Genomic DNA, 18,630 nt, shown 5'->3' with positions numbered 1-18,630 from the left:
ATTGCAAGTCATGTGATTCAGGGATTTATTTTTGAACAATGTGAGGAAAAAATGCATTTAATTCTGGCGTTATTTTCAATCTACAGAAGCCTATAGGAAAAAAGCACCACAACATCAGGGAAAAAAATGCCATTGCTAGCCAAACTTAGCCAAAAAACACCCCTAAAAGGGTGACCAAATGCCACAAACAAAAACACATAGGTATGGTGTTTCATACTTCCCTGCTGGCTTTTAGTAAACATCTGGCTGCAGTGTTTTGGTCCATGTGTTGACAATGGCATTTTTCATAATTTTTACGGAAAAACGCTGTGTTTTGAATCTAATCTCAAAAATGTTATCCGGCAATGAACAGAGGTTTGGCAATTTGAGACCTTATTGCAGGCCCTATTACGGTGTGTAATGTCGGCTGGTTCAGCAGATAATCTTTTCACGTTTTCGTAGTATTACATCATACTCTCTATTCTCTCCTACAAACCCTGTCAGGTATTTCCTATTTTTTTTATTACCTTTTCTATCCTTTATTCTACATATTCCCTCGCTCTGTCCACTGATGTTGCATATGGTGGAAACATTGAATAAACAGGTTGGATTTCAGCACATTAGACCCTGTCCTTTTTCACAACATAACCAATGCAAGGTGTTTGGCAGCCACTTAAAGGGGTACTCCACCCCTAAACATCTTATCCCCTATCCAACGGATAGGGGATAAGATGTCTGATCACGGGGGGCCCGCCACTGGGGACTCCCGCAATATAGCATGCAGCTCCCACCGTATTTGCTTCTGGAAGCGCTGGAGGTTCTGGCTCATGACCATGGGGACGGAAGATCGTGATGTCACGACTCCGCCCCCATGTGATGTCAGGCCCCACCCCCTCAATGCATGTCTATGGGAGGGGGCGTAATGGCTGTCACGCCCCTCCCATAGACTTGCATTGAGGGGGTGGGGCCTGACGTCACATGGGGGGCAGAGTTGTGACGTCATGATCTTCCGTGGTCAGGAGCCAGAACCTCCATCACTTCCGGAAGCAGATACGGTGGGTGCCGCATGCTATATTGCGAGGGTCCCCAGCGGCGGGGATAGGGGATAAGATGTCTAGGGGTGCATGCTATATTGCCGGGGTCCCCAGCGGCTTTAGATAGGGGATAAGATGTCTAGGGGTGGAGTACCCCTTTAATTTCCCTCATCTCACAGAATAACTTGCCGGTTAATAACTTGCCTGGCTAAACTGAATAGGCAGGTTACCACAGTGTTTACCTTGTGTAATAATCCCTCAATTCCTCTTGCACTTTTTCTCCTCCCTGTATAATAAGCAACAAACTATGGAGGAGATTTATCCTTGTGTGGCTATGTACAGTCATTCCTCTTGCCTTTTTTTTTTTTTTTTGGCTTACTTGCACCAAATTTATCAAAAAAGGCACAGATTTTGATAAATTTTGTGCAAATGAAAAATCATCTCAATACTTGCTGTGGTGACGTGGTATGAATTTGCGTTTTAATTGGAAAGTTTTTTGCACCCTTTTTTTGCGCCTTTGTTAAAAAAGCACACATGGTAAATATCTTCCACTGCAATGTCAATAATAATTCACTGCATTTCACAATCAATTGCAGAAAGTGTCTATTTTGAAACTGCACAGAATTTTTGCGCCAAATTACAGCCATAAAATGTTAGGAAGGCAATGATATATTTCCCTCTATGTTCTTGCCGCTTTTGCACTGCTATCCACCTATAAAATGTGATGACATGGCATGTATATGTCTGTGTTTAGCTGCAGCATAAACATCAAAAAAATATGGAAATACTGTTCTATTATATAACTCTCTTTCATATCATTTTTTTGTCATTCATCATGTTTTTTTTTTAGGAGTTTATTATCCATACCCCTTGTGAGAATGCTCAGAAGATGTATATTGGCAATACAATGAAAGGAAACTATGCTGCTGTGTTTGCACAACTAATTATCAATGGGAAATCTCAAGGTTTGTTTCTCTGGTTCTTCTTAAGACATATAATGTTCCGGGAAGAGCTTTGCCTTCATGCGTCTGTAAGGCGCAGGTGATTGCTCAATCCTATGACTAGACAGTTCAGTCAAGGCGACAGCTACTTAATTACAGTTCAGCCTATGTGTTTGCTTTACATATCTTCCTATCTTGAAGGTAAAAGACATTGCCTGGTTATGTATATGCCAGTGCAGACTAAGCATGTGAGCGCTTGTTCTGATCTGCCTCATAAATTACACCAACCACTTTGATTTATAAAGTCTAATAGGTAATAAGTTCATGTGAAAGCAGACCTGAAATTGACCTTTTTGCTTTATTATTTTATTTTCTCTAGGGCCGCATTGTTTCATTGTCCCAATCCGTGACAAAAATGGGAATATGTATCCAGGTGTAGAAGCAATAGACATGTTGTACAAAGAAGGTAGGTACTACTTTTATAAATATGATTGTGACATTATTAAACATTTAAGTTTTCTTTAAACTCTTTAATAATGGAACACTCACGTTTCAGAAGACAGGAACCTCTGTGGATGTGGATCCGCTGGACCTGTGTCAGATGACTCGGACCGTACCAGAGATAGAGTCTAAGGTGCCTCTGGTTTTCACCAAAGCCCGCCGCAAAGCGGGATGGACTTGCTGCGGCTGGTGGCACTCAGGTTGATACCCCTGGCACGGCTCGACCACACAGACAGCTGAGGAGATGCGAGGCACAGGAGGGATAAGACAGCTCGTAGTCAGGATAGCAGAAGGTCAGGGCAGGTGGCACAGTAGCATAGTCAGGAACGTAGCAAATGGTCAGTAGGCAGGTGGCAAGGAGCAAGCTGAGGTCACGGAGCAAAGGATCAGATACACGGCAAGGCAATAAAAGGAATGCTTTCTCTCAGGCTCAAGGCAACAAAGATCCGGCAGGGAAGTGAGGAGGGTGGAGGAATTTATCAATGAGGCACAGGTGAATTACACTAATGAGCGCACTGGCCCTTTGAATCTTAAAGCAACGGGGACACGCGTGCCGGAGCAGAGCGGCAGGGGCAGGAGAAGCACCAAGTGAGTGATGGACTGGGGCTCACATGCGATGCGAGTCCCAGCTCCGCCTGCAGCAGCAAGTAACGGGACCATGCGCTCACGGCCAGCGTGTGCAGCCGGAGCTCATAATGTAACAAATACATTGGTCCTAATTTACTAAGAGTGGAGTGTAGTTTTCATTGTGGGTTTTGATTGCCTATTTTTGATTTTTTTCCCATTATATTTACTAATGTTTCCCTACGTTTTGCACTTTTCCCAACGTTTTGCTTGTTTTTACAACTACTCTGAGCTGTGGGGTTTTCCAGAGCTCAAATCCACTACATTTTCAGTGGAAACATTTGTAAATATGCTTTTACATAGAAAACCCTTTTTTGGGTTTTCTGTGTAAAATGGAGAGTTTATCGAGGTTTTAAAATTTTTGGCGCAAATTCTGTTGGCGACCCAATTTGTGGCACAATGCGACACATTTTGGCGCACAACCAGACAAAACAGGTCGAGTTTACAATAGTTAAAGGGGTATTCCAGGCAAAATCTTTTTTTTATATATCAACTGGCTCCGGAAAGTTAAACAGATTTGTAAATTACTTCTATTAAAAAATCTTAATCCTTCCAATAGTTATTAGCTTCTGAAGTTTTCTGTCTAACTGAGTCCATCTCCAGAGATCTAGATTTGCCTTTGTCCACAGTCCGCAACATTATCAAGAAGTTTGCAACCCATGGCACAGTAGCTAATCTCCCTGGCCGTGGACAGAAGAGAAAAATTGATGAAAGGTGTCAACGCAGGATAGTCCGGATGGTGGATAAGCAGCCCCAAACAAGTTCCAAAGAAATTCAAGCTGTCCTGCAGGCTCAGGGAGCATCAGTGTCAGCTTGAACTATCCGTCGATATTTAAATGAAATTAAACTCTATGGTAGGAGACCCAGGAGGACCCTACAGCTAACACAGATACATAAAAAAAGCAAGACTACATTTTGCCAAAATGAACTTGAGTAAGCTAAAATCCTTCTGGGAAAACATCTTGTGGACAGATGGGATCAAGATAGAGCTTTTTGGTTAAGCACATTATTCTACTGTTTACCAAAAACGGAATGAGGCCTACAAAGAAAACACAGTACCTACAGTGAAATATGGTAGAGGGTCAATGATGTTTTGGGGTTCTTTTGCTGCCTCTGGCACTGGGTGCCTTGAATGTGTGCAAGGCATCATGAAATCTGAGTATTACCAACGGATTATGGGTCACACTGTACAGCCCAGTGTCAGAAAGCTGGGTTTGTGTCCAAGATCTTGTGTCTTCCAGCAAGACTATGACCCCAAACATACATCAAAAAGAACCCAGAAATGGATGGCAACAAAGCGCTGGAGAGTTATGAAGTGGCCAGCAATGAATCCAGATCTAAATCCCATTGAACAGCTGTGGAGAGTTCTTAAAATTGCTGTTGGGAAAAGGCGCCCTTCCAATAAGAGAGACCTGGAGCAGTTTGCAAAGGAAGAGTGTTCCAACATTCCGGCTGAGAGGTGTAAGAAGCTTATTGATGGTTATACGAAGTGACTGATTTCAGTTATTTTTTCCAAAGGGTGTGCAACCAAATATTAAGTTAAGGGTTCCAATAATTTTGTCCAGACCATTTTTGGCGTTTGGTGTGACGTTATGTCTAATTTGCTTTATTTCCTCCCTTTTTTTGGTTTAGTTCCAATACACACAAAGGGAAAAAACATGTGTATAGCAAAACATGTTACTGCAATCCTTTTCTGTGAGAAATTCTTCATTTTCTTGAAAAATTTCAGGAGTTCCAACATTTACGGCCATGACTGTACATAATGCATAGACTATATGGTAAATATGTAACAAAGGAATACTAAGCCGGAGGGTGCACATATATGTGCAAAGTTAGCAAGTAAACAGATATGCTCAACTATAAACAATCCAAACTAGGACATCATAAAGTTCAAATGCTATAACCCAGGATTGGAAAATTTGCCTAAAAACAATACAATATCTATCATGCATGTAACATACAATTACCAACCAAACAGTCAAACAGTATACCAAGTCCCGGCATGCCGCCACCCCAACACATATTTCAGTCCTGCAGTGTAATGATGACCGATAGCGAACAAGGAAAGGAATATATAAAATTAAAGACAGATTTCTCAATAACATAAACTACAAGTGAGATATTGGCCTGTCCCTACAACCTTTATGAAGTCAGTGGTACCAGAAGCATACTTGTTTAAGGTCAGCCTCAGGATACAATATTTTTAACATACAATGATCTTTTCTGGACCACTGTAACTTGAAACCACACACAACATTCAATGCTTTGTGCAGTCTGTATCTGCTATACGTGTGAGTAGCTAGAAAGTCTGACCAATAAGAGAGGGTATTTTACTATAAAAATACCTGTATCATTCATGTATGTGCATTGATCTTGATTGGCTTCTTCTAGGGCCTCTGTACAATGTATTGTAGAACTACATGTTCAGTACTGTCCTTTACCTGTGTCAGGATGAGCTGCTCATTGGAATACCAGTTGAGTTGTGTCTATTTAAATTTTTCTGGATAGTTGTGTGTACTGTAGAGGACTCTAAAGTCTGACGCAGCTATTTATTTAGGTCTCATGATGCTTTAATCTTGACATAACATGGGGCTAAAGGTTGCACTCTCTCAGAGAAAATAACTTTCTCAGTCCTCTGCTGTCCAATAACTGTAGAATATTAGTTTATCTTTAATATTTTTCTTGAAGAGAAGTGGCTTCTTTACTGCCCTTCTTGACACAAGGTCAGTTTCCAAAAATCTTCACCCCACTGTGCGTGCAGATGCATCGACATCTTTCTGCTGATATCCCTGAACAAACACTATTAGGGCTCATTCACACGAACTGGTCTGCAGCGTATTTTACGCTGCGGATCCCCCGACCATGGACCCTACAGAGCTACCTCCTCTGTGCCTGCTCATAGCGGCAATCTGCCTCTACGAGCAGACACACTGTGATGTGAGAGTCACCACGCGCATGCGCGGTGTACTGTCACTCATAGCGGCCGCTCCCCTTGCTCCCTGAGCTAGGCCAAGAACAGTCGGGATGTGTTCAATTATACTGAGCACATCGCAGCGTATCTGCTTGTAGTGGCGGATTGCTGCTATGAAGAGGCACAGAGGATTCAGCACTGTAGGGTCCATTGTCGACGGATCTGCAGCGTAAAATATGCCGCAGATCCGTCCGTTTAAATGAGCCCTCAAACTGATCCTGTAGCAAAATTACCTTTTAGAAATGATCCTAGCACTTTCTGGACTTTCATGGGCACCCTGAAGCTTTCTTCACAGCAATTGTACTTCCTTGGAGGTAACCATGGTTAACAAGACAATGATTTCAATCACCAGGCCCATTTTAAAGCAACTATTCTGTTCTTATAATTCACTCAGCAGTACAGAGTAATATCAGCTGCATTGCCCTTATTAACACTTTCTCCTGAGCTTTCAAGAAGATCGCTGGAATTATGTAATTTTTTTGCAATTAATCTGTTTACTCTTCATAACAATCTAGAGATAAAGGGGTACTCCGCCCCTAGACATGTTATCCCCTATCTAAAGGATAGAGGATCCCCGCGATCTCTGAGTTAGCACCACGGCATTCTGAACATTTATGTTCAGAACACCGGGTTCGGACGGCCGTGGTCGTGATGTCAGACCCGTGACGGCTGTGGTCAAGCGGTCATGGTCGTGATGGCTGTGGTCATCACATCACGCCATGTCTATCATGACCACAGCCGTCAAGCCCCCTCCCATACATGAATGGAGGGGGTGTGGCATGACGTCATGACCATGGCCAGCTGAACCTAGCGTTTTGAACATAAATGTAGCGTTTTGAACATATAAATGTTCAGAACGCTGGGGTGCCGGCCCGGATTTGTGTCCGTTTCAAAGCTTTTGGAACACTGTGCTCGAAGGTTCAGAGTTACACAATTGATGAATGTTATATTCAGGGGGCAGGTGACTTTATTTTTCTTTTCTTACACAATGACGATGATTTTTGTAACTGCTATTTAATGTACAGGAACAAATGAAGAAGAAAAAAATATTTTTGTCGTGTTATAAACAAACATCTACTCAGAGTGGAAAAATCAGATAATTCGTGTCCTGTGAGTCATAGAATCTAATCTAGCAAGTTGGGGATGTACTAGCAAAATGCAGAAAAATGCTGTACCTTACAATATACATGCAATAATTCCAATACTACAAGCATATCTATCTTTCTATCTATTCATCTTTTGTATTCCCTCGGAACCCATCCATTTTTCTTTTCATGTATAGTCTGTGTTTGTGTAAGGTACAACCCATCCACACTGCTGAACAGATACATTCTGTATTTCTAGTTCTAGTCACCTGACCCTGCCATGACAGCAACATTCAAGTTGTTCCTTATAAAAATGTAAATATATAAAAAAAAATTGTATCTATCTTCGCATCTATTATCACAATAAATAGTCTAAGGCCATGTTCACACGGCCTAAAATATGCGGAATGTCTGCACGGAAAACGTGCGTTCATTCCGCACATTGAAATAATCCGTCAAGCGCTAGAACTGCTTGGAAATGCAGCATTACATGCATCATAAATCCGGACTCTTCACCAACATTATAACGATGGAGAGAAGGCATGAATGTGTAGGATTTTCAGTGGCTAACCTTATTGTTTTCAGAGAGATAAACTGCCACCAGTGCTGCGTGGCTGCGGCTTACCCCCAGAGAACACATTAAACTTTCATGTCTATGGGAATAGACAGGCAATTTGACCGTGATGGTAGGAGATGTCGGCGCTGGATGAAGGAACCATGAGGAGTGCAGCATAAAATAAAGCTGGGTTTATTAGATGCAACGCGTTTCGCTGCGCATGCGCAACGTCATCAGGCAGTCTGTGTCTATGGGAAGGTTGGGAAAGAAAACTATTGGACGAAAATCTGTGGCCACCTTAAGAGCAACGAGTTAATTACAGAATAAAAAACCATATTAGATATACAATTAAACCCAAAAAGTATTTTAAACCAAAAATTGGCAACCCAATGTATAATATCAAAACCAATAAAAATTGTGCTCATGTCAAATGGCACATGTCAGTTCATCCCAGACAATGTCCGACACTCTCATTAGTACATATGTCTGAATGTTGCATCAATACATGAGTCAGTATATCACATGAGACCAACCGGTAACTCACATGTCCAGATAATGGCCAGTGTGAATTTCTCAGATGTATGGTGATCAGTTTTTTTGGGAGTCCATGATCGGACAATTCTTAACAAATGGTGGCCCTGAACTGGTACCTCATCTTTCACCAACTATGTTACACTGAGGCTCTTTGGCATGTTGCAGTGTTTATCTTGCAAAAGTACAAAAACACATCTTGATATAAAACTCCAGACGCTGTTATATGTAAGAAAATTCTAATTACTGTCTGAATTATTCATCCTTCGGTTTCTGAGTCCATCAGCTTTTGTTTTGCTACTTTTATTGCGAATGAACAATCTTACTACAAATTGAAATATAGAGAAGTGTTGTTACATGTGCCTATTATCATTATTAGGCATAGGTAGACATAATTAGACATATGTTAACCTAATTTATCTATATGACACCAACTCATGAGAAATACAGGGTGGAAACAAGAGGTCAGTTCACGCTGTTAGGAAGGGGCAGTGTTGAAACAAGGGTGACCTAACAAGGAGTGCAAACTTACTGGAGTATGTTTTTAGGGTCAATGTATAGGTTTTGGGGGCTGGTTTGTTAGTGTCATAATCCCAGTTTTTTTAGCACAGTGTTGTGCTTGTTCCAGTATAAATTATATGCTGTTAGTCAGTTGGGATTAAACATGCGTAAAACATGTTAAAACATTGTTGTAGAATAGGTCCAGATGTTGAAGTCTTTTGCATGTAAGTGGACTGTTAATGAGGATTAATATCTGGTAAAAACAGAGAGTTAAAATGGTCGTACTGTATATGATAAAATATGGGTCTGGGTATTTCCCAAATGAATGGGGCTGAGCAACAGTACTGGACAAAAGCCATGGGCAATACCTTTTTCCTATCCTCTGCCCTTTTAACTAATAGGCAGTTCTTTCATCCTAGAATCCAAAGTAGCTAGTTAGGCAGATATCCTTTTTTTCTCTAGGGCAATATCTTCATATATACCTTCCTCATGCAAGGTAGGAACCTGTAGTGTGGAGATGACTCAATGACTTTTATGGGAGCTTGTTCTAGGTGTGTTCTGTGACCCATGTAGAGGTCTTTGTTCAGGAAGGGGGTGAAGGGGAGATGTGACAGCAGTGTGCAGCTTCCTAGAAGGAGGCATATAGAGTCCCCAAACCGCATACACAGTTTTCAGAATAGAGACAAATACTAAGGGGGCAGTGCTCAGCCTCACTTCTGCTCCTACATTTAAGTGATTAAAGGAGTACTGCAACCCTATACAACTTATCCACTGGATAGGGAATAAGTGATCGCAAGGGGTCCTAAGGCAGGGCACCCAGTGATCATCTGTGCGGGGCCCCGGCTCTGCTACGGCTCTCCCCATGCAGGAGGCGTGTTGGCCGCAGCATGACGCTGTGGCCGACACGCCCCCTCTATGTATCTCTATAGGAGAGGTGGAGATGCAGCGTTCGTGCATCCCCGCCTCTCCCATAGAGCTGAATGGAGGTGGTGTGTCTGTCAACCTTAGTGAAGTTGACGACACAAACATTAGCCTCGCAGAGCTGCGGCAGTTCTGGGGCCCCATACGAGAGATTGCGGGAGGTCTCAGAGGTCAAACCCATGATCAGATTGGTATCAGTAAAAGACCCACTGGTTAAAACTTTTAACATGGGACTATAACAAGTTTGTAAAAATTATAGGTTTACTTAAAAAGAATACTGTAACCTGAAGTTTTGATGTGAAACAGCTGGCAGCATAGTGTATGTCATAAAATGTATTAAAGACATACCTGTATTATGTAAGTGTAAAAACAGTTCTCCCATTGTGATAATTTTGTTTGCCTGCATCTTGCATGTAAATTAGCTGTTTAGAGTCCTTGGGTGGTCTCTAGGCATCCATGAGACATGGAGTCTGCGCTGTACGTCTTTCCACCACAGCTCCATGACCAGCCTTCTGCTCTGTCAATGACATTCCCCCTACAGGTGCTTTTGCTCTGCTTGGGTTGGTATTTCTAAAATATTTTAAAATGCTGTAGTGCCAGAAATTTGATAGCAAAACAATATTTGATATTAAAGATTTGTTGCAGGGGGCGTGGCTTGGCGCTTGCTGGAGATGGCGGCTTAGGCTGAGAGCTCCGTGCCCGAGCGACTACTACAGCGACTTGTGGACTGTCCACAGCGAAGAATTACTACCCCACCTGATCCATACCACCAGCTATGTCCCATAGGAACAGAAAGAGGGTGAAATCTGGAGTGAAACTCCGAAAACTGACCGATTTCTACATCTCGGCAGATCCTCTGGACTCCCAAGATGGCGCTTCTTCTCCGGCGGCCTCGGAGTCCTCCGCGTGTCACCAAAGTCCGCCTGTACGCCTACCCGCTACACGTGCAGCTTGCAGAAGCTCCTCGGTACCTCCATCCTCACCACCGGAGGCCCCGGTGTCTTCGTCTGGGAGATCCATGCTGGCAGCGGGTAGTCCTCATCGGGTCGCGGACAGGGCGTCTGCTTCAGCCCCTGCATCTCCCCTGTCTGGAAGCCCAGCGAAACAATGCCAGCGACTTCAGGAGGCGCCGGGGGTGAGTGTTTCTCCTGCCCCATGTATTGCAGACTGCCTAGCGAGCCACCCCACTAGTGAGGATCCGATTACGGGTCTTACTCTCAAAAACATGCTGGTTGCCTTACAACAATCCATCCATGCTGATGTTGCCTCCATGCTAAAACCGGTACAATTAGACCTAGTGGAGGTGAAGCAGAGAGTCGGGCATGCTGAAACAAAGCTGGGTGAATATGCTACCTCACATAACGCCCTCATTGATGCACACTATGAGCTAGAAGCTGAGGTGGCTACCATGCGGGCTAAAATGGCGGATTTGGAGGACAGGTCCCGTAGAAATAATGTGAAGTTTAGAGGGGTACCGGAGTCTGTCCCCCCCTCCGCTCTAAAGAAGTTCTTGCAAGATTTCATCAAACAGCTACTGCCTAATTGTTCTCCTCTCGACTTGACTATTGATAGGGCACACAGGGTGCCTAAACCCAACCATCTGGCTGATGACATCCCCAGGGACGTACTAGCTAGATTGCACTACTTCCATGTTAAGGACGAGCTCATGGCTACCTCTCGGAGGGCTCCTCCACTGTCTGGGGACTTTGGAAAGATCACTCTCTTCACAGACCTCTCTGCTGCCACCCTGCAGCAGAGAAGATCATTTTTCCCTGTCACTTCCATACTGAGGAGGAACAAGATCATGTATCGTTGGGGGTTCCCTGTTCGTCTTTTAGTTCAAAAAGACAATACTCTGCATGTATTGAAAACGGTTGAGGAGGGTCAGCAGTTGCTAGCCAAATGGCGGCTGCTGGGAGAAAATGAAGCTCCTCCAAGTCGCCCTCCACCTAATAGGGTAGACCCGGAATGGTCTACAGTGGGATCTGTAAAATGAGTCCACACCGGTTATCCAAGGCACGGACCGGTCTGACTGGCTACACCGGCACAAGTAGACTATGTCCCCTGATGAGTTGTCTGCGGGAGCGGTACACTGCAGACTTTCCCACACTGATGCTATGCGTTGGTTCTTTTTATTTTTTTGTTTTACTTTATGTTTGTTTGTTCTGTTCTACTACTTTGTGTTGTTCTGTTCTAGGTGGATAGATTGTCTTCCAATTGCCCGTGAGGTACTACAGTCTCAGTTATGTAAACAGATCAGGATGTATGCATTTTTAGCAGAGGATAAGTTGCTGTCATGGTGTTGACATTTGTGTCACTTAATGTAAATGGACTCAACAGTCCGTATAAAAGGGCGATGCTATGGTCTGAAATGAAACAACTAGGTGCTGATGTCATATGTATTCAGGAGACGCATCTTTTACAGGGTGACGCTCATAGATTAAAACACCCCCAATATGCTAATATTTTTCATTCCCATGCCTCCTCCAAGACAAGAGGTGTCTCAATTGCAATTAAAAATTCAGTGGCTTTCACTCTAAAGTCATGTATCGAGGACCCTTCGGGTAGATACATCATTTTGGTGGGATCCCTGAATAATATACTCTATACACTTGTATCGGTCTACGCTCCTAATAGGGGTCAGGGGAGGTTTCTAAATAAAATACTTAAGAGGGTAAAACGCTGCTGTGAAGGCAGACTGCTGGTATGTGGAGACTTCAACACTGTGATGGACGGGGAGTGGGATAGCACTAAGGGGTTCCATTCGGGCTCCTCTGATTTCATTAAAATTCTTCATGGTGCTGATTTGTTTGATGTCTGGAGAACCCAGCATAGCGGCGAGAGGGATTATTCCTTCTTCTCGTCGGCACATAATAGTTACTCCCGACTAGATTTTTTCCTATTAGACAGAGCACTATTACTGGACGTGCTTACGTCTTCTATTGGTCAAATAAAATGGTCGGATCATGCACCAGTTCTGCTAACGATTAAAGAAACCTCATGTGTACCTCTGACGTACCTTTGGCGTACAAACCAATTCCTGTTACACCACCCCGTCCACTCGCTAGTGTTGGAGTCTGACCTAAGAGAATATTTTGACATTCATTCCTGCACTACCACACCTGCTGAAACTATTTGGAATGCCCATAAGGCGTTCATCAGGGGCACATTCATTAAGCTAGGCTCCAAACTGAAAGCCGCTAGGACAGCTGAAATGAATAGGTTACTTCAAGATATCCGAGACATAGAGTCCCTTAATAAATCCTCCCAAACCCTAGCACTTAAAACACGTTTGTTAGAACTAAGAACTACACTGAGGGAGAGACTGTTCGTTGACCATGAACGACGGTTACGGAGAATGAAAGCAACTTACTACACCTGCTCCAATAAGGATGGCAAACTGTTAGCCTTTGCACTTAAACGTAGGCAGGCCAAATCAAAAATCCCTTTCCTCTGGAATCAGGATAAATCAGCCAAGCTGACACATCCGAAGGAAATAGCAAACCGATTTAAAACCTATTATGAATCTCTATATAATCTTAGGGATGACGCCAATACCCCTCAGCCGACAAGTGACACCATAGAGGACTTCCTCACATCAATTAAGCTCCCCTCTTTACAACCCGACCACCTCACTATCCTCAACTCCCCTATCACTACTGACGAGCTTACTAGGACCATAAAGTCCCTCCCCACGGGGAAGTCGCCGGGGCCGGATGGTCTGACTGAGTATTTTAAAGCCTTTACCTCGGTTCTGGTGACCCCCATGCTGAACCTCTTTCAACATGCCATAGACCATGGTTCATTGCCCACAGAAAATCAACAGGCACTAATTGTTGCCCTAACTAAGCCCGGAAAGGAACCTGATACCCCCCAAAATTTCCGCCCCATATCTTTGTTAAATTGTGATGTTAAGATATACGCAAAACTGCTTGCGTCTAGACTCTCTCAAGTTCTCCCATATCTAATTGCTACAGACCAAACTGGATTTGTAAAGAACCGTCAGTCCTCCGATAATTCCCGCAGGGCCCTCAATCTTATACATTGCATCAACCACCACAAGTTGCCAGCCCTCTTGGTTGCTTTAGACGCGGAAAAAGCGTTTGACCGCATACACTGGTCTTATGCCTTTAAAGTCCTTGAAGTAATGGGTTTCTATGGCCCCATAGTATCAGCAATTAATGCTCTATATACACACCCCACCGCTGCCGTCTATGTCAATGGAACTCTATCAGACTCCTTCCGCCTGACCAATGGGACTAGACAGGGTTGCCCCTTGTCGCCCCTTTTGTTTATTCTCTCTCTGGAACCTTTGGCTCAGGCGGTACGGACGCATGTTGATATCCACGGCATACGTATGGGCAATCGCACACATGTTATATCACTTTATGCTGACGATATACTTTTATCTTTATCACACCCTGACAGTTCCCTCCCGGTGATACTTTCCTTACTGCAAAGATTTGGAGAAATATCATATTATAAACTGAACCAACTAAAATCCCAAGTACTACCCCTCCACCTTCCCCCCTCTTCCCTTGCTTCCCTTAAAAGGAAATACCAATTAGACTGGCAATCCGGTGGCATTAAATATCTAGGCGTTACTCTCACCCCCTGGCTTCACACTCTCTACAATGCTAATTACACTCCCTTTCTCCAATCTCTACAAGCAGAACTTACACAGATGGGCAGGGTTGAGGTTTCATGGCTTGGTAGAGTTGCGGCCTTTAAGATGTCCACGTTGCCCAAACTACTATATCTATTCCGAACATTGCCTATCACTATCCCATTATCTTTCTTCTCGAAGGTTAGAACATTGGTCAACTCTTATATTTGGGGAGGGTCCAGACCCCGCTACCATCACTCTATAGCGACTAAACATAAGGGAGTGGGCGGTCTGGGAATCCCAGATATACGCAGGTATTACTTAGCCACATTGGTCTCCCTTTTACGGCCCCTGTGGGAGGACAACATGGCAATCCCATGGGTTGCTATAGAAAGTTTCTGTGCACGGGGAGTCAGCCCCAAAACCCTGCTGTACATATATGCATGGGGCATCACACCCCCTCCTACACTGTCACCCCTAACCCTGGCAGGGCTCCACTGTTGGAAATTGTCCCATTCCATGAGTTCGGCGAAAGACATATCCTGTAAATTACAGGCTCCATTGGAGCTGTTACGACTGGCTATACCTGACTTAAACGTGTCACCTTGGCTACAGTGTCATATCACTACGGTAGGTCATTTATGTGAAGGTGATGCGATTCTTCCTTACCCCACATTGCAACACAAATACAACTTACCACCGCGCTTACTCTTTCCCTATCTTAGGATTAAAAATTTTATACAAAACTGCCGCCCCCCTCCACTGAACTCATCTTTGTTTAGAGCTTTTTCTCTTAGAAAGGTAGGTTTAAAACCCATTTACTCCGAATTAAGCTCTCATTGCGACCTCACACTTACACCGGTAATGAGAGCCTGGGAACTAGACCTTAATGAAGTGTTTACCCCTGCTCATTGGGCTTTGGCATACAAATATATCTATAAATCCCTTCAGAGTATGACTCACATTGAAGCGGCCATGAAAACCCATCTCAGGTGGTACCACACCCCTGCACGGCTTCACCGCATGTACCCGACTTGTTCTGATCTATGCTGGAGGGGTTGCTCATACAGGGGTACACTTTTACACATTTTGTGGGACTGCCCGATAATCTCATCATATTGGAAGGGCGTAGAACACCTCCTTACAGCTGTCCTTTCAATTAGAGTACAACTGACCCCAAGTCTAGCTTTATTGCTGATAGGTCTGGATCAATTTCCTCCCAATATCAGATGCCTGATATGTAAAATCTTAATAATAGCCAAATTGATTCTCACTAGGCATTGGAAAACTTCCACCAGCCCATCACTTAATGAGCTATGCACAGTTATTAATCATGCCTATGTCATGGAGGAGATCTGGGCGATAGGCCAAGGTCGACATCGCCGATTCCGTGAAATGTGGACCGGTTGGAAAAAATATTGGGATGGGACTAGATCCACTACCTCCTTACCAATACACTCCGTGATATGATAGAATATTGGAGTTGACCACATGTCTCTCTGGGTATCCTGGGAGCCTTAGGCCTTCGTCCTTTTCCCTCTATTTCCCCACTCTCCATTTCCTTCCTCTTCTTCTTTTCCTACTTCCCTCCCCCTACCTCCCTCCCTTTGTGTTCTCTCCACTTCATATTGCACTCAGTACCCCGGGAACCCCTTGAAGTCCACCTTATCTTTTATCTTCTATTCCAGTAGTACCTTAATATGTCATACTCATAATCCTGGGTAGATGGTCTGTTTTCTCACTCTCCACCTTCGTTACTTAGGTTTGCTGGTTATTTTATGGTTGTCTCATTTACCATCACAATTGTGAGATGTTTCTTTTATTACTTGTACATGTGGATGTACTGCATGTTGCTCAGAGCAGGTTTTCTATTCTAAGCTGATGGGGCGACCGTGGGAGTAAACTTTTCTGTATCTCCCCCATTATATGCATGTACTCCTGACCATGCTAACCTGCAAGTTATGTTTTATTTTTCCTTATTGTTTCTTTCCTTCACTTAACTTGTGTATACTATACATGTGATGTGAAACATGAATGAAAAAATCGGGTACTTGTTAAGACATGATTGATATGTTTGTACACTACCTATGATGTATCCTGAATAAAATACTTTGAACCATAAAGATTTGTTGCACATCCACAAAAGCATGCTGTGGCTGCTGGTAAAATCTGAAGTTCTTCTGACCCTTGTGAATTTAACAAAGGATGACATTTTTTTTTTCTCCGGGCCACAGCATGATGAAAGAAGTGCTGCCTTTACTAAAGTGCTACTTACTAAAGTGCTGCCCTAGGCACAGGCCCACAATTGCAAAATTAGCCCTGAATGCCATTACTGTGTATCATGCAGAAGCTATCGGACTATAACGTGATCTCAAGAGCTGAGCTCACGTTATAGACAGCAGGTGCCGGCTGCTATCAGCAGCTGTCACTCTCTATCAGTGACCACCATCAGTGATCACACAAATGTTGGTGATTTAACCACTTAATTGCTGCAATCAATAGCGATCCCGGGGTGCGGGATGCTGATCGGGGTGCTGATTGGTTACCATTGCAGCTGGAGGCATTCTGTGGCTTCTGTGCCTGCTATGGGGAGATCTGCTAATACAGACTGCCTCAGGCAGGCTGTACTAGCAGATCACTGATCCAACTGATCAACGCTATGCATATTTCCCCTAAAGAGCCTTAAAAGTGTAAAAATTTTAGCAATTTGTGCATGTTTTTTTTTTTTTTTTTATATAAATCCTCTCTTAATTATACCCTATTTATTATATTCACCCACTTAAATAAAGAGAAAAAATAACCATATTTGGTGTTGCCGCTTGTGGTATTTTTGGGACTACAAAAACGTAATTTTAATGATCCTGTACCTCTTTTAGTAGATAGTTGACACAGCCTTAGTCTTATACTTTGATATAAACCCACTGGTTCTAAGATCTTTTGTAGACGTAGGAAAGGGAAACCTTTATTTATTGGTTTATTTTTTTTTTACTTTTAGTTTGTCAGACAGAAGGTTTGGATATTTTAGTTGTGTTTTTTTAACTGTATTCTTTCTAAAATAATAACTTTTTGTGAAAGCATTGGTGTAATTCATTAACGGCAACTTATGATATACTATGTAAATATGTAACTGATCTAAAGGTCTTTCCTATCATATACAGCCAGATGGTGATAGTAACTCACAGCCATGATGGTTACATTACTTTTGGTCCGAAAGACAATTTGCACATGAATTAGGCTCTTGTGTTGAGCATACGTGCGTGATTTTCATGTGTAGAAGTTACCATGATGGAAATTCTTTCCCAGACACCTGTCAACAAACTGCCATCTGTTGTCTGGGATCTGCTGGACATTAGGGCTTTTCCACTGAAACAATGGGCAATGTAAAAGAAATAGAAGAACCTCCTCACTGTAATTGTTTAGTTTTATTGATCCACATTTGTCAAGAACAAAATAAAATATAAAACTACTTTACAAATGTCTGTGGAACTCATTAACCAATCACAATGTAGCATTTGTATTTTAACCCTTTAAGGACTCAGGGTTTTTCAGTTTTTGCACTTTCGTTTTTTCCTCCTTACCTTTTAAAAATCATAATCCTTTCAATTTTCCACCTAAAAATCCATATTATGGCTTATTTTTTGCGTCGCCAATGCTACTTTGCAGTGACATTAGTCATTTTACCCAAAAATGCACGGCGAAACGGAAAAAAAAATCATTGTGCGACAAAATTGAAGAAAAAACGCCATTTTGTAACTTTTGGGGGCTTCCGTTTCTACGCAGTGCATATTTCGGTAAAAATTACACCTTATCATTATTCTGTAGGTCCATACGGTTAAAATGATACCCTACTTATATAGGTTTGATTTTGTCGCACTTCTGGAAAAAATCATAACTACATGCAGGAAAATGTATACTTTTAAAAAAGTCATCTTCTGACCCCTATAACTTTTTTATTTTTCCACGTACAGGGCGGTATGAGGACTCCTTTTTTGCGCCGTGATCTTAAGTTTTTATCGGTATGATTTTTGTTTTGATCGGACTTTTTGATCACTTTTTATTCATTTTTTAATGGTATAAAAAGTGACCAAAAATGCGCTTTTTTTGACTTTGGAATTTTTTTGCGCATACGCCATTGACCGTGCGGTTTAATTAATTATATATTTTTATAGTTCGAACATTTACGCACACGGCGATACAACATATGTTTATTTTCATTTTTTTTACACTGTTTTATTTTTTTTATGGGAAAAGGGGTTAAATGACCTTTATTAACACTTATTTATTTATTTATTTTTTTGCAGAGTTACACTGCACACACTGATCTTTTACACAGATGACAGGCGTGTATTAATACGCCTGTGATCAGTGTTATCGGCGCTT

The 18,630-nt window shown here is 42.6% G+C and overlaps 1 protein-coding gene across 8 annotated transcripts in view; it reads left to right on the top strand.

The window, feature by feature from the left end:
- ACOXL (acyl-CoA oxidase like) overlaps positions 1 to 18,630 on the top strand; it is a 555,195-nt gene that overhangs the window by 228,172 nt on the left and 308,393 nt on the right. For all 8 annotated transcript variants that reach the window (XM_056567227.1, XM_056567224.1, XM_056567226.1 and 5 more), the window contains 2 exons: positions 1,864 to 1,978; positions 2,334 to 2,420. In XM_056567227.1, the coding sequence (XP_056423202.1) occupies positions 1,864 to 1,978; positions 2,334 to 2,420 (202 nt within the window). The remainder of the gene's footprint in view (positions 1 to 1,863; positions 1,979 to 2,333; positions 2,421 to 18,630) is intronic.

The sequence above is a fragment of the Hyla sarda genome, chromosome 3 (assembly GCF_029499605.1).
Source record: "Hyla sarda isolate aHylSar1 chromosome 3, aHylSar1.hap1, whole genome shotgun sequence".
Lineage (NCBI taxonomy): Eukaryota > Metazoa > Chordata > Amphibia > Anura > Hylidae > Hyla > Hyla sarda.
Note: the sequence above shows the minus strand (reverse complement) of the source record. Positions and strands in the feature narration are given on the sequence as shown.